General features: G+C 48.6%; 1 protein-coding gene across 1 annotated transcript; it reads right to left on the bottom strand.

The window, feature by feature from the left end:
* Window positions 1-665: 665 nt before the first annotated feature.
* LOC126524478 (uncharacterized) lies at window positions 666-14,132 on the bottom strand. The gene is made up of 4 exons (XM_055067178.2): window positions 13,970-14,132; window positions 11,383-11,512; window positions 6,925-7,043; window positions 666-929 (listed from the first exon to the last, which is right to left on the bottom strand). Exons 1-4 carry the CDS (start codon window positions 13,988-13,990, stop codon window positions 750-752), a joined length of 450 nt encoding a protein of 149 aa, XP_054923153.1. The 5' UTR covers window positions 13,991-14,132; the 3' UTR covers window positions 666-749.
* Between the last annotated feature and the right edge of the window lie 2,328 nt (window positions 14,133-16,460).

Below are 16,460 nucleotides of genomic sequence, written 5' to 3'. Positions count from 1 at the left end.
ACCACTCCTTACACACATTCCTACAGCGCCTCCACATCAAGCTTGATACTTCACAGCTATTCGGCGGTCATCATTTTGCTGCCTCTTTCACTCCTTTTGGATGGCGTTAGTTATCAGCATCTCCTGGGCGGTGAAGGCCAGTTTTCTCATCGGTCGGTGCCCGCGCAATTAACTCGAAATGCATTCATTTGTCACCATCTATTGCAACAGTCAAGCGCCTCGCTGTTCTTTCGTTAGTTCAGCGTTCTTTGTTTAGACTCCTCCAGGGACGAGAAAAGTGATTCAATTCGTAGTAAGCTGGTCTGTGTGCTCTTGGAACGAGTTGCGGCTAAAATAGATTTCTAGTAATCTATTTTAGACACGCTTGTTTAGTTGTTGTTGGCGGTGTCCTTCCTGCGCTTCTTTCCTGCGCGAGTCCATTTGATGCGGTTGTCAAGTAACGTAGAGGTGCATCTCACAGGCGTGCATACCTGTGACATGCACCTTATTTCATTTCTTTTTTGCGGGCTTATGCGTCTTTATGGCAGACGGTAGGAATTATTCACCCCGAAAAAAAAGAGATCCTGGGTACGTGGCGCGCGTACACTCCTCCCTGTTCGGCAGAGAACAGCCAGGCCGCAGCGAGTGTCAATCGAAACCCGGCGAGGCCAGCAAAGAGTCCTTCGGAAGACCAACAGGGTTATTTTATTGGGGAAAACAGAGACGAGCAGGGACGTTTCCTGCGAGTCAGCAGCGCCACGCCGCCGTCGCTACTGTGACGGGCGGGACATGAAGCGACGGTACGCCGACAGCCGCGGCCGGCGAGCGGCGGCCAGCGTCTCCATCATGGTGGCCTGCAGGTCCGCCAGCATCCTCTCGCCCTGCTGCACCAGCTCCTCGAGGCGCCGGATGGTCACCTCGGCGTCGGCGTGTGGCGGCTCCTCGTCGATCTGCAGGAAGAGCGCGTTGTTCACGCGTCACGCAGAGATGCGGGACGACAACGAAGTTAGACGCTGTTATACGTGCAGCGGGCTTGGTCGATCGATCACCTCTATCCGTGCCACCTGCGCAGAACGGGACACGACGCAGGGAGGAGACACCGCGATGCGCACCGAGCGCCGTACCGGCGTTCCTGGTGACCGTGGTTCCTGCTTCCTCTTCGTGTCCCGTTTTACTTAGCGCAGGTAACGCAAATTAAGGGTCACCGAGCGCTGCGGCGCAAAACGAACGTGACGATTTGATGATAAATCTCGAGACACTATCTCATCCCGCGGGCACAGTATGCAGCGGCAAGCTGAAACAATAATGCTCTGCATGCCTCCTCAATACTTTGCCAACTCTAATACCCCTGTCACACGGGCACCCGCGAACTCCGTTGAGCATGAAACTCCCTAACGGAGATTGACGGCAATGGAGTTGCGGCTGTGCTACACGGCACAGCGTGAGCTTTCGAGGGGCGCCGCACGGGGTACAAACGGCGCTGCTGCGCTTACTTCCGCGTGCAACTGTTCACATATACGGTCGCCGTTAAAGTAATCTACGTGCATTTTTTTAACGCAGTATGTAATAATATAAAATCACAGCGAGAAACTTTGCGGTACGTTACCGCAAGACTTTTGTTTTCCAAGCATAGCGAAGTTGCAAGCGATGCTGGCCACACTGCGCTCTTGCTTTCGTGCGTGGGCAGAGCGGGTCACGTTGTTGGGTCGGTGCGCTTCGAGTTGTGATTCCGCTGTGTAATCGCGCGTGTCTGTGTGTTCGCGGTGCGCCGGGATCGCTCATGGTGCGTGTCACCCGGAGAATTTTACCCGTACGGCTTGAACGATACGTGCGGCTCCCGTGCATATAAAAACAAACAAAATGGCGGAACGACGTTTCCCGATGCAGCGTGGCGAAGTATTGGTGTAGAGAGTACAGGTGCTGATGCCCTTAAAAACAAATTAAAACTTCCATTATGTGGCATATATCCCAAGGCAAAAAAAATAATAATGCTAAAATTTGTAAATGAACCAGTTACGACGATTTTACTAGCGTAGTTTTCTGCAGAACTGTAGCTGCCTGTGAACGAGAGTACTCCATCCAACCGTAATGGTCATTGCCGAACTCCCTTCGCCCAAACTCTCCATTTAACTTCCTTGGCGCAAGGGAGACCGTGTGACACGGAGCGCAACTCCATTGGCGTAAAGACGAAGGAGTTCAACGGAGTTCGCGGGTGCCCGTGTGACAGGGGTATTAGACACCGCCGTCTTTCCTTCCCCGTCCTCTCTCTGTCTCATCTTTCTATTCCCTCTTTCCCGTTCCCCAGTGTAGGGTAGCCAACCAGACGCATTTCTGGTTAACATCACTGCCTTCTTTATTTCTTTCCTCCCCCTTTTCCTGTAAGACTATGCATGCACTTTTATCGACACACATCCCAGTCCCGCACAAATATTTGAGTGAAGCTTAGAACTATATTAAAAAGAAAAGCTGGCATCGACGTGAGCCCCGACGGGGGTATTTGACTAAAGTGTGGCCTATCGTTGCAGCCAATGCTGGAACAACGCACGACCAATCTTGATGCCAGCATGTAACCAGTGTTACGAATTTTAGTCAGTCGAACAGCTACTTGGTGCACTGTACGCCGTAGCATCCAATGCCGATCCATCACTGCATTTTACACCGAACGGGCTCGTTTTCGGTTCGCATATGATCACTCCGGCCTTTTTTTTGTCAAAAGCTACGAACTAAAATATTCACGAAAGTCCACCACTACTATTGCAAAATGAATGTGCAGCATATCCTTCATAAGCAAGGTGCAGATTTGGGCTACATGTTTGATAGACACGATTACACATCTCCGACATAGACCTTGCAAAAAAGAAGGGGAAAAGAAAAACACGGCGCTGATTTCCATATGGCTCATTGATTTTCAGAACAGAAGCGTCCTTAACATAAACCTCTTTAATTTGATAAGCCTTCTTGGGATGCCTAGGATATCGATGTCCCGATCTATAACCATTTTCATTTCACGACAACTGGGTCACTGGGTATGTGCCGCTCTTCATAATAATCATAACATATGCATGGAATCCCCATTTGCACACACATAAAATGATACATTGGAAATGGCACTAAACGTCTCCAAGTCATCTCCAAGAGATGAATGCCGCGCCAATTTTTTATTATAATAATTGAACTCACCGTTATTAAAAGCGTACATTAAATACCTTAAGAAACCGATTGGCGTACCTTTCAGCGCTTTTTGTTGGGTGTTTACTAAGAAAACAGTGCTGCACATGTGTATATTGAGCTCGAGGTCCACCACTGGAGAGACTGGCGCTGCTATCGCTCTGACGTAGGAAGTGACATCGCGTGACTCGCGTTCCCGCCTTTACCGCAGCCAACGCAGCTCCCTGGCTGGGCGAGCTAAGCCTCGATTGTGCGGCTGTGGATAATGTGTGTCATCCCCGAGGCAGAAATTTAGTTGCCCACTCTTTTAGCATCTGTGGTTTACCGCTCAGTGGCTCATGTATTCGATCGAGCCCGATGTGAGTCTTCCCGCGTGCCCCAAAACGAAGCGGCAGCGAGATGCTTGGCTGATAAAGGCACTGAAAACGAAATAATATCGTGATCGTAAGGGTCGAGCAAGCGACGCACAACGTGCTTGTAGCGTGCATACCATGATGTAACATCAGTCAATGTATCCTGCGCAGAAACGCATGCGACTTTCACGCGCTCACACCGGAGAAGTGCGGCTTATGAAGATAAAGATGTAAGCGGTTGAAGTTCAACGTACCCTAATAGACAGGCGATAAATCTTCGTCCCGCAATAATTCTGACAAAAGTGGCAAGCCTCACTGCATGCCCGAGACGAACGCTGTGAACAGCATTGCTATTGTGTCAAAACTGCGCACTTTTACTTACTTCAAGAAAACTACTTTTATGAAAGATCATGCGAACTGAATAAGCAATATAAAAGCATCAGGCTGCTCTCTCGCTAAACGCATTTGCTGCCCTACATGACGGCGATGTGCGCGCTAGGTTGCTTTGCGGCCAAGACACACACAACTGGTAAATACTCAGAAGTGAGCGCGGCTGAGCCGCTGGAAATGCCGAACACTTCGCAGCCGGTATCACGCAATGTCACTTTCTACGTCACGGAGAGGTTCCGGCACATGACGCCACGGTATGTCCTCGAGGCCAATACACTGTCTGCTCACTGGAACGTCAGATGAGGAACCAATTCCTACCATTCACCTAATGGACAAAAATAAATAAAAATGCAAGCATTTCCTCCACTTATTAGCGACCGTTGTAGTCTGAAAAGGCATAGTGCGCCCACTTGCATCGCCTGCTGTATACTGCAATCGTTTAGTGCGTTTAATTGCGTTTAGAGCAAGCGCTTATGTCGATTCCGTCACCATCTGTCGCCATGGCCCGCGGAGAGGCTGCGGTTTGTGAAGAGGCGCATGACTACTGGCTGAAAGACGCTCATGTATTTATATTGCATGTTAAAGAACCCCAGAGGGTAAAAATTAATGTGCCTCATAATCAGATCGTGATTTCGGCACGTAAAATCACCGAAATGAACACTGGCGGCAAGCACGTGCGACAAGAATAAAGTGGGGTGGGGGAGGGATATTATAAAGGTTAGTAAAGCGAACCGTTCGCATCCTGCTCCGTTCGTTCCGCTTGTTCCCGCGTGCCCCTGCACGCAAAAAAAGCATCTGTCACCCACAGACGCTGCATGCATATTCGTGCTGGGAATGGTGCTCGTTACGAACGAATAGCGCATCTGTCGGTACTCCAACCGACTGCTGGCCCCTAGCAGTTTTCCCTTCTTTCGTACGTGCGGCTGCTGTGCATCTCTTGTCATTTGATTGTAAACCCCACAATTACGATTATTCAATAAAGCGTACGTGCCGGTCCGTCACCATGCTCGGATGAATAATCGTCTCTCATCGCTGGGATGATCTCTTAAAGTCGGGCTGCTCCTCTACGAGAGCTTTCTTTCACGTGACTTGCCTTTTAACAGCGGAGCTGTTCTAAGTCGAGCCTTCGCCGTCCGGCGTCTGGTGTCACGCAGGGGGGGGGGGGGGGCACAGCGTGCGCCGAGGCAGGGGGAGGATAGGGGTATAGGAGCAGGTGTTTCGCCGGCGCGCGCCCTTTCGCCCCGCGGATTCCGTTCGGCGCGAGCGGCAGCGCCGACGTCGCGCAAATCCCGAGCTTCGAGAGCGAGAAGCGCAAGCAAAGCGCCAGCGGAGGGAAGCTAACGCCCCACTCCGAGAGTAGGAGGCCGAGCAGAGACGTCGACGCAGAGAAATTCCTCCCATGGAGGGTGCCGATGGACGGTTCAAGAGAGAATTCCTCGACCCTAAGTGTGGCCACAGCTACAGGGTGTGTGATAGACTGTGGTTTGATCACAACCTCAGGCATCTGAAGAGTGTGCGCAATCCGGAACCGGAGCTCGAATCTAGCAAAACGGCGACAACGAGATAAAAGGCTTTCATGAAAATCGCGCTGAACACGAGTTCAAACTTCAGAAAACGACGGTCCGCTTCGCTGTTTTGGCAGCTTTTACTGCGCGGAACTGACTTTACTTTTGTTTTAGTTGTTCTGCTTGAAGTTTCACAAACGTTCACTCGTCCATCGGCGCCTATAGCATCTCCGCTGGAACTTCATCTTCACATGAACTATCACCATTATAAATGCTCTCGAGAGAGTTGTGAGGTGGCTCGAGCAGAAGGGCCACAGCTTCTCTCTAGGTGGAGCAATGACCGCCTTCATTTACTTCATGCAATATAAACTGCATGGCTTGGCGACACAGATAGCCCTAGTCGCATGGAATTGGCAAATCTGCGCTTTTTTACACTTTTATAATTAACCTACAGAAACAAACTGCTACAACATATTTAACGTTATATATGTGGGACTTAAGCAAAAGAAGAGAAAGCACTAGAATTTCCGGGCATTTAAGTTTGCTGATCTGTCCAAGAAGATTTAGCCTGAAGACGACGTCGTTGCAACAGAGCACTAGCAATCAGGAAAAAAAATGAATTATTGCTGTTAGTGACAACTGTTCAAAAAGCGCAAAAGGAAAGAAAAAAAGGCAATCCATATAGCTTATTAAAAGTGTGGTATAGATGATCGCAGGGATGAAAGTGGCATAGAGCGGTGCCATTATTTTATTATATCCAGCCGATTTACGGCATAAAATGGGTATAAATGAGTATTATGCAGTATGCACTGTCCTGCGAAGGGAAAAGGTACAACAACAAGTTAAGAAAGGATAACAAATGCAAACACTATCAGTATTATTGTGTGTCCTGTTGTTGTAAGTTATACTGAAAAAAAAAAAGACAATCCCTTGTTACCGAAAAAGATCGAGTCAGCTGGCAGTAAGCGCTGTGCTTACTTGTTTGTATTGACTGCATCAAGGATTTGACTGAGAACCGTATGGCAAGGTAAACTCGCAGCATATCAGTTATAAGTGCCGTCACTGACCAACAAGGTTGCGACCAGCGCGAAGCGATAAACACGAATTCTACCCTTCGCCCTGTTAGCTCCGTTACTCGCTCTCCTGTACTCCCGCAAGTGCCGTGAAACGCTCCTTACGTTTTCCTGCTCTGTACGGAACGGCAGCAAACGGTGCCGACAGGTGCGGTACCACCAGTGACACGAACCGCGAAGTGAAGCCCCTGTTCAGGAGCAACTTGAATGTTTTTTTTTTCTTCTTTGTTGCTTCAGCTTGAAGGTCTGTTGAAGCAGCGCGCTGGGACGAAATATAACGAGTACAACAGGACCATATAGCGCCGACTGCCAACTAAACTGTATGCCCGGTGCTTCTTCCAATGCAGTCGACAGTCAGCGTTATATTCCTGTCGTGGTTCCCTTCTCGTGCTCGTCTCATCGCGCTTCTCGAAAATAGTTGCTCGGGTAGTGCGTCGACCGCGGCGTACGGCATACCTTCATGTCGTCGTCGTCGAGCGAGTCGTCATCGCTCTGCTCGTCGGCCAGCAGGCGGCGAGGGCTGCCGAGCTCCAGGGCCGCCTCGGCGACCAGGTCGGCGAGCGCGTCCGCGTATCCTGCAGCGAGCAAGACGAGTCACGCATGCAAATGGAGGACGCACAAGGCGCGTTGACGCCGGCGCACGCCTCCCGACGTGGATTAGCGACATTAGGAAGAGACATTAAAATAGGTTATCTTAGCCGTACTAGTAAGCTATCCTTCTCGCGAGAGAGGGATCGATAGACGAGAAAACAGACAATTAAGCGCGGGTGGCGACGCCGCTTTTAAGCTTGCGCACCATCACGATTCCATGACGTCATGGGTGATTGCCAATGTGTGCGTGGGCCTAGTTAATTGTTTTGGTAAATATCGGCTACGAATCAAGCTTGGCAAGTTTCGAGAAGTTTCGAGAGCAAGCGGGGGCACGTAGCTGATAGCGGAGTTGACATTAGGTGCAAGAAATGGAATTCAGCAGGCCTTACAGGGCGCAAGGCAGATAACCGGTGAGTTATTAGAGTTGCAAAATACATTCCAGGAGAAGGAAAGTGCAGTCGAAGACGACGGACAATTAGGTAGTGGGATCAAATTGCAAAATTTGCAGGCATAAGACGAGTTCCAATGGCACGAGACGGGGGTGATTGGAGACCACTGGAAGAGGTGACCTGTTATTCGATTTTTATGTCCCGCAGGGCCGGGGCATAAACATAGGCGGAGGATGGCGGCTATCCATAAAAATCCCCTTCATTGCATTGTAAAAGAACCATCTAGAATAAACAGAGAGCTTTGACGAGTTTTCGTGGGAGAAAGCGACCGAAATACGAGAAACTACTGCAAAGTGCAAAGTACGAGACATTGGCGTCGAAATGACATATCGGCCGTGAAATTCCCGCGCGAAGTTTAAAAGAGAAAGTCTGCTTCAATTTCTTTTCTGCTAGTAATTCACCTTTTCTCACCATATGTATGAAAATAGATTTGTGAAAGATTGCTTCACCACTGCAACTTGGTTACCTAATGCGTCTGTAGGGAGTGCTTCTATGCGAGCTTCCTCGAAGGAGTGATATCATTGTTGCTTATTCGTAGGGATGATATTGCAGTGCAGAGGGGGCTAACCCTCGTTATCAACCTCAAAGGATACATGCGAGATTCACTGGCAAATAACGAAACTACATATGACGAAATAACGAATGCGAGGAAGTAAGTGAAATTCCCCTTGCAAAATCCACACGGAGCTGATATTGCTGCACATGCAATGATAGATGTAAGGAAGTAATGGATGTACACAAGTAATTCTGGCTCCCCCTTCAACTTCGTTAAACGAGGTTTCACTTATTAAGAAGAAATGAAGAAAAGAAAACCTGAGGGTACCCGAAGGTCCAGATACGAATTTATTTCGCTGCATTGTACAGTGTTCCATTACTGCAAAGAGAAAATTGAGCAAAAAAAAAAAAAAATGTGGATATCTATTTTAAGAAACCGCTGTTTTATGCACTGAAGCACCAAAATAACTGGGACGCCAATGAATTTCGACAGACACTTTGAAAACTGATATCTCAAAACTGGTGCTGTCCACACAATTCCTTCCAAGTGGATACGCCATGGGAGCTCAGCGGCTATAATTCCTGGACTCGAATATGCAGTGTAAGGTAATTATTTACAAAATAATTAGCGTAATTACGTTAATTATTCAATTGAGCGTCTTCATTTCTCGTGGAAGTACGGCCGCCTCACCGATTAATTTAGATCAAGGTCGGCTGTATCGTGACTGGCGACGAGGAAGCGGCAGGGCGTTCCTCGTCTCATCGGCAGGGCTGGGCCAGCAGCCCGGATTTTGGCCGTCATCCGACGGGAGCCGACGTTCTTCACCGAACGCAAGCTTGAGAGCAGCACGATGCCACTGCGCAAGCGCTCCGTCACGTGGCTTTTTTTTTTTCTTTTCGTATTTCGCGGGCTTTCTTTGCAACCCGGAAGAAAGGACTACGTGAGACGTATCGTAAAGGAAACAAGTCGATTGGTGGTTTCTGAATGTGCTCTACAAATCTGCGAATCATACTTTGGGTCCTCCGCCAATAATTAAGAAGTGGGGTAACCAAACTTAGTGAGTTATCGGGAAAAAAAAGTCTTGAGTTACTATAGGCTATTGCGAATAGTATGCGTTCGGTTCGATTCGCTTGCGACGCGCCTTTCATTTTTTAAATTATTGGCTCAAGTTACGTGGGACACCCTGTATGTCCCATTGCACGGTCGCCAACGCCCGAGGACGGGCAGACTTGCGCTCAAACCTGTGGATCCTCCCGCACGCGTGCGGAATGCTCCGCATTTCGCACATATAGGCGTTTAACGTGTACAACTTTCGGCTTAAACTGTTCGTGCTAACCCAGTGCAAAGCGACATTTATGCACGTGCACGTGCGAAATGTGCAGTTTTCCGCACGCGTCCACGCGCGTGTGGAAGGCCGCACGCATTAAGCGTAGCTCGGCCCTGTAAGACTTCAGTACAAGCTCTGCTCTCAGAGCCTCAGTGTATCCCAGTGCGATCAGAAACACTTTTGAAACCGGAAGGCGTCGCGGCTCGCGGGCGCGCAATCACGTGGCGATTTTCCTATCTCGCGCGCTACTAGCAAAGCTAAAGAAAAAAAGAAGAAAGAAAAAGAAAAGGATAGGAAAAGGAAAGTTACACAGGACGCAGGCCATTGGAAACGACTTGACGACGCAACAACAGCTTTCCCATTGGAAGTCAGCAAATCAATTTAAGTAGCTCAGTGCACAACCACACTATGAAGAAGGATGACCAGCGAAGCTGTGTATGTGGGCCCCTTAATGGCGAACTGCACCACCGCCGCGGATCGGTCCGGCATTTCCCTATCTACGGTATCGGCGCACGTACGGGGAGCTTCATGTCTGCACACGGACACGATCCTGGGGAAACTAGCCCTTAACAGCTGTGCTGTAAAAGTACGAAGTTGACTAAATAATTTTTATGATTGCCGAAGTAATTCCTATAAATAACATTTTTCTCGTGCCAGAAGACCACTGATGACGGAGCACGGTAGTTTTCATAAACGTACCTCACATATCGGCGTTCTTTTGACAGTTTCGTCACTTGTGTACATATTTTTTCGTGGGACGCCGATACTGAGCAAAAAAAATTAAAATTCGCCTTCACCGTGACATCACGGAAACGAGGAAATGTAATTGGCTGGCGCATTTGTACAAGTTTTCTTTCAGTTGTACAAAGGCGTTGTTGCCACTGCGCTCTTAGGTTGCCACGAACATTCGATCTAGTTTGCCCAGTTGTTCCACATACTGAAGGAAAAAAAATTGCGGCTAATATCAGGGGTTGCGCCGATGCGCTTAACCCTGCAATGTCCAAGCACATTTCCACATCAAGAAAAACACAATAAACTGGTTCATGTTTATTTCTGGCCCCGGAAAGTACATTCCTACAGATATAAAACGAAGAAATGTTATTTTTTTTTGTTGGAGCTTAATTAACACATTAGTTTATTGATCAGTAATCAGTAAAAGTCGCAGTATAGCCCGATAGGCGCAGCATCGATTGCGATTGCAAATTAGGGGCGGCTATACGAAGTAAGAATAGTAGCTTTATCGGCCGCATAAACTTGTAAATTAACTAAATTAAAAATTGTAAATTGTTGACTAAATTAACAATCATCCCCGGTGTCATGCGCGCACAAGCAAACATAAACACATCTAAGTCAATGACCGCGGAAACTCGCTGTCAAAACGCTGGAGTGAGTAAGCGCGACAGCTTCAGCGTGCGAACTGACCTTCCTCCTCCGTCTCGCATCAACGCGAAATACAGCACGTGGAGGACTGCGTCCCGTCGCTGATGGCCTTAAAGGCGCAGACGCCAGGGCGGGCGCGCGCGACCACCCAGGCAGCCCGGAGTCGCTTTCCCCTTTCCCGGAGCCCCTCCCCTTTTCTCCCCTTTCGCACGCTACGTAAGTCGGCGCGCTTCCTCCCCGCTTCCCTCCCTTGCGTGCACGAGATTGAGCCGCTCTCGCCGGCTCACCCTCCCACGCTTACACTCGCACATACAGCATACGGCGCGCGGCGACCAATTTATTACCTTGGACTTTAAACGGAACTTCAGGCGACGGAAGAAATGCGCCAGGAATGTCCATGTAATTGCTATCGCAATAAAATTCACAGCCAATGTTCACTCCAGCACATTGGAAGCGCAACGGTGGACATTGCGTTGGGTTTCGCGCGCCAGTTTTGAATATAGACATCCGTATTTTTAGACATCCAACTCAAAGTAACACGTGCGATACCTTGGGCATTACATGGACAGACGTGAGATTGGTGTGCCGGTGTTCATTCCAAAGTTTGATTTGATACACGAGCCGTTGAATGCTGATAAGGAATAATCAGATGAGTGTTCGCGCGTGTTTACCCTGCTCGCTGTCCGGCTCCTCACACGTGATGGTCGAGTCGAAGTCCAAGACCACGGCTTCGACGCCCTCGACGCCTTCACCGGCGGCGAACTGCAGTTCCGTTGGCTCCGCAGGTGGGAACCCAGTGTCCTGCGCGCGTTGGACTCCGATTTACGCTCGGCACTTCCTTTGCGAACGCGGAATACCATGACATCTGACGGAAGAGCTCTGGAATAGGGTAAATGCTAAATTACGCGGTTTAACGTAGCGAAACTGTCCACGGGGTTATGAAAGACGCTGTAATTGAGAGCTACAGAACAATTTTTACCCCCCACCCCCCGGAGTCCCGCAAACATGCACCGAAAGCACGGTACACGAAAAATATATATATATATATATATATATATATATATATATATATATATATATATATATATATATATATATATATATATATATATATATATTGTCGTTCCGTTTCCATCGGAATGCGGCTGCCGCGGCCGGGATCGAGTCCACGACCTCATGATCTGTTGCGCAACGCTATGGCGTCGAAGTTCACACGGCTGGAGGTTTCGGAATAGGCAATATGTAGCTCAGAACTTTTTGTTGGGCGAGTTGGTGCATATTAGCAAATAGTTTTATAACTGCGCAAACAAACGACCACAGAGAGAGAGCACACTACGACAGGCGCAGACTTGCAATTAAACTTTATTCTACGAAGACTGCATATAAGTACATCTCAGGAATACGCCACTCCGCGTGCGTGGAGAAACCGTAATCACCCAAAAAATTTCTGTTCGAGCAGCACGCAACTATAACTACGTGCATCAATAAACCTCATCTCATTGTTCTACAGATAAACTGAGGCGTCGCTGACACAATCAACTCCATTCTTTCTTATGTGATACGCCTCGCGTAGCTGTCTCGCTCGGATAACTCGCCACCGGCACAATATCTTCACTTCTTTCAGGATCGGCTCACAGGGGCATGTCAAGCAATGAGTAAGGAAGGTGTCCACTCGCTTAATTCTTAATCGACAATTCATGCTCACGCATGCGTATAACCACGCACTTTCCTGTTTGGCGTATACGTAGACTTTGCCGCATGATAGAGGAATCTGATAGACTACCCCAACACTGCAATCAACGTAAGAATTGGTGCGCTTTATTCCGCACCCTTGGGACCTATTCGTGCTTCTTCCTATGCGCTAGCGTAGGAAGAAGCACGCGTGAGCATGCTTGAAGCATGAATTAATCATGCGTGAGCATGAATTGTCGATTAAGAATAAGACGAATGGGCACCTTCCTACTCATTGCGTGGCATGCCCCTGTGAGCCGATCCTCAAAGAAGTGAAGATATTGTGCCGGTGGCGAGATATCCGAGCGAGAGAGCTACGCGAGGCGTATCATCTTAGAAGGGAGTTGATTGTGTCAGCGACACCTCAGTTTATCTGCACAACAATAAGATGAGGTTTATTGATGCACATATACTCATTACTGATCATTACTAAGCAATTTTATTCATTTATAATCAATTGTAGTCGTTACAATTCGTCGTTAGACATATTGGTCATTTAGTAGTCATTACAAGTCATTTCAGTCATTATTAGTCATTACTGTTCACGAGTAAGCATTTTTAGTCATTTGTAATCAATTGTAGTCATTAATTACAACCGCCGTTAGACATATTGGACATATTGGCAGTCATTAATTGTCATTACAAGTCATTAGTAGTCATTCTGGTCCTTACTAATTATAGACATTTCAAGTTATTTCTAATCAATTGTGGTCATTACAAGGAGTCGTTAGACATATTGGTCATTTCTGATTCATTAGTAGTCATTACAAGTCATTAGTATTCGTTATTAGTCATTCCTAGTCATTATTAAACTCTATAAATCTCCGATAACGTTATCACTCATTTAACTGTCACTATCAATCATTTTTCATTCTTCAATCTGTCTTCATACGGCGTTATGACGCTTCGGCGGACACTCCGACGGTCAGGTCTGCCGACACAAACTAGAAGGGCTTTCGGCCTAATAATAGCTGACTTTTTAACTACAGGAAATTCAACCACGTCGAATTTCGCTATATTCCACAAGTGATATTAAAGAAGGCTGTTCGAAATGAAAACGAAGAAGTCATGATAGAAAAACAATTTCTATCTAAAAAAAAATGACAATAGCGTGCATTATGTCGCACAATCGTACTTTCTCTAAGCACGGCGCAGACAGCGCGGTGCCTCTGAGGTGCAAGAGGTCCTCGGGTGTGCAGGATGACGTGTCGACGAGCTACGGCCCGAGCTGTACCTTCCCGGCCGCCGGCGAAACAACGCCTCACTTTTCCGAAAAGCGCCTTCAATCCGTCACATGTGTTGCTCGATAATCAGAAAGAATTGCGTCACCCGCTTTTCTCAAATTGCGAGAGGGCGCGGTACACAGCAGTGCGCTCGCCGATCACACTGCGACGGCGAACCGAGTGCGCCGCCTCGCAAATGCTTGCGCCGGCAAAGCCTGTGCCGCGTTCGGCTACACGCGTTCGGCCACGGAGCCAGCGAATCGGACGCGAGCAATGGCGCCTCGGGTGGGCACGGCGTACTCACGGAGTTGTCGGAGTCGGACATCGGCGTCGGTTGTTGGAGAGACGTGGACGGACCGAAAGCGGCGACTAGGTCGTGCGCGCACTTGGAGCGTCGGAGGCTCTGTGGGAGCAAGAAAAGGAACGACTGCACGTGCGCTGGGGGCTCGAGCGATTTCCTTCTCTACGGGAGCGGCACGCAGTATGCCCACTGCGGGGTTGGCCAAGCATGGAATGGCACTTGAGAAGAGACGCCGAGATTTATGCCGGGTAAATCAAGCGAAGAGGGAAAAAAACTGCGCAAAGGAGGATAATTAAGCGCAGTAATTTCGTATTTAGGTTTTGCGCAGCACTGGACAATCCCCGGCTTTTGGGCAAATGTGCCATATATTCTGAAGAAGGAAAGAAGATGAAGAAGCGAGTGAATGCTGTAAGAAATTCGTGGTGACTGTTAGACGGTCGATCACTTTCTTCCCATACTGCCGCCGTTTCCTATATCTAAGAAAAAGAAAAAGCATTTTAGAAACACAGTTTGGACAACTTAGTTCCCGTTTCGGAAATTCTTTCTCTGGGAGTCTCCTCTCTTGGTGACTGTCGTAGCTTGCTTAGACGGGGGGGGGGGGGGGGGGGGGAGATAGAGAGAGAGAGAAGGCAAACTGGTGTTATTCAGCAAGCGAAGTGTTCTTCGCTCATGGTGGGCAGTTTCCTCATTCTAGGAAACAGTGGATGAATTTTCGATTGCGTCAGGGCGACAATATTGATATGCTCCGAGTGCGGTATTTTTCGTTCACTTATTTCGGACGATTTCGTAGTATTTAGTTATAAATTAAGTCTTTTCCGAACACCAACTGAATCTTGACCGACGCCCCGTGATACACATGGAGGTGGAGACAACAGAGTGTCCAGCAGTTGATCATGAATATGAACCTCTGTCATGGCTCTCAAGCACAAGAATTGTTCAAACAATGTCGTCGTCGTCGTACTTGTGAATGTTTGTCGCACGTACCCACAGTGGGGGATAGGTCATAGATCGGGTGGTTAAGGGAAACGGACAAGAATAGAGGAGTTAAAGCGACACTAAAGGTTACTATGAGGTCAAGTTAAAGTGATAAAGCAATGCTCTAGAACGTCTACGGCGTCAATATAATCGCGAGCAGAGCTTTAGTAACCGAGAAATTGAGGTAAATGCATGTCACGATTTAAGACCCCCCAGCGACATTCCGGTACTAGCACGATAATAGCCTCCGGTACTAGCCTCATCATAATTTATGTCACATGTACTCAACTACTCCTATTAAAAAGATCATTTCATTAGGTTATAAGACGGAAGAAAATCTTACTTGTCTACTTCTGTTCGATTCTAAGAAAAAATAACATTTTGACGTCGCCCTTCAGTAGTATGGGTGGTCGAAAGGTTTCGTTTTCGCTCGACTCTGCGCGCTCGACTCTGCGCCGCGCGCGCTTTGGAGTTTCAGTTGTTTCGTTATCGCGTCGTGCCGTGCTGGTTCTGCTGCTTCGTGAAACTTGCATTTGGAAAAGGTAGCGAGAATGTCACGTCCATGTGATGTCGTGGGATGCGCGAACGGTCCGTGGAACTTGGCCAAGGGCGGTTGCAGCAGCGAATCCAACGTTACTTATCACTGTGTGCCAACGAGTCGACCTCTCCGTTCGAAGTGGTTAAGTGCCGCACCTCTGCCACAGTGCGTTGGCAAAGAGCCGAAAAATCGCATAGTGTGCTCGCTGCACTTTCGTCCAGAGGATCAGGAGTTCAACGCCGACTTACCGAAGTCGTGTGGAGTGCCTTTCAAAGCAATGCTTTCCCGTAGCGCTGTTCCGTCGGTCTTGCCCGCATTCTCCGAAGCGCAAGGACAACTGCAGCATCGCGAGTCAATTTGTCGTTGTCGGGGTCGTCCATTGCAACAAGCGTCAAAGTTGGCGTCATAAAATCAAGAACCAGCTGATCGTCGCGCGCTTTTCCTTCCGCTAGCCAGCATAGTTCCGATTTCGCGCTGCTGTCGGCTCTGTCTTGGCTCTGTTTCTGGGCGCGCGTTTGCGTTTTGCGCAGAAAAGCCGTAGCGCCGTCTGCGGGCGCCGTTTTACTCACCGACGGCGCAACGTCACTGTGAGACCATGACGTCACCACTCCTCGATCGGAGGGCGGGCGATTTGAACTGCTCTGGAGGTACGCGGACACTTCAGAACGCATTTTCTCTTAAAACAAGTCTCTTCTTCGCACAAAACAAGCGTTTCGGGGTTTCTGGGATGGTATTTCAACAGTCCACGTTGACTTAATATTAACCTTTAGTGTCCCTTTAAGCAAACTCGGTATGCACAACGACATGGATGAAGTGATCGAAGCGCAGGTCACCGCTCAGGTAGTCAGGCTCTCGTCAACCAGGGCAGGGAGACGCATCCTAGGCGGGGTCGGCATGGCCCGCAGAAATGTCAACGAAGAGCAAATCACCTTATCCAGGGAGGGCCGGGCAACCTTTGTGGTCAGCCCATTACCTCGGAAT

Source organism: Dermacentor andersoni, chromosome 3, assembly GCF_023375885.2.
Source record: "Dermacentor andersoni chromosome 3, qqDerAnde1_hic_scaffold, whole genome shotgun sequence".
Lineage (NCBI taxonomy): Eukaryota > Metazoa > Arthropoda > Arachnida > Ixodida > Ixodidae > Dermacentor > Dermacentor andersoni.
Note: the sequence above shows the minus strand (reverse complement) of the source record. Positions and strands in the feature narration are given on the sequence as shown.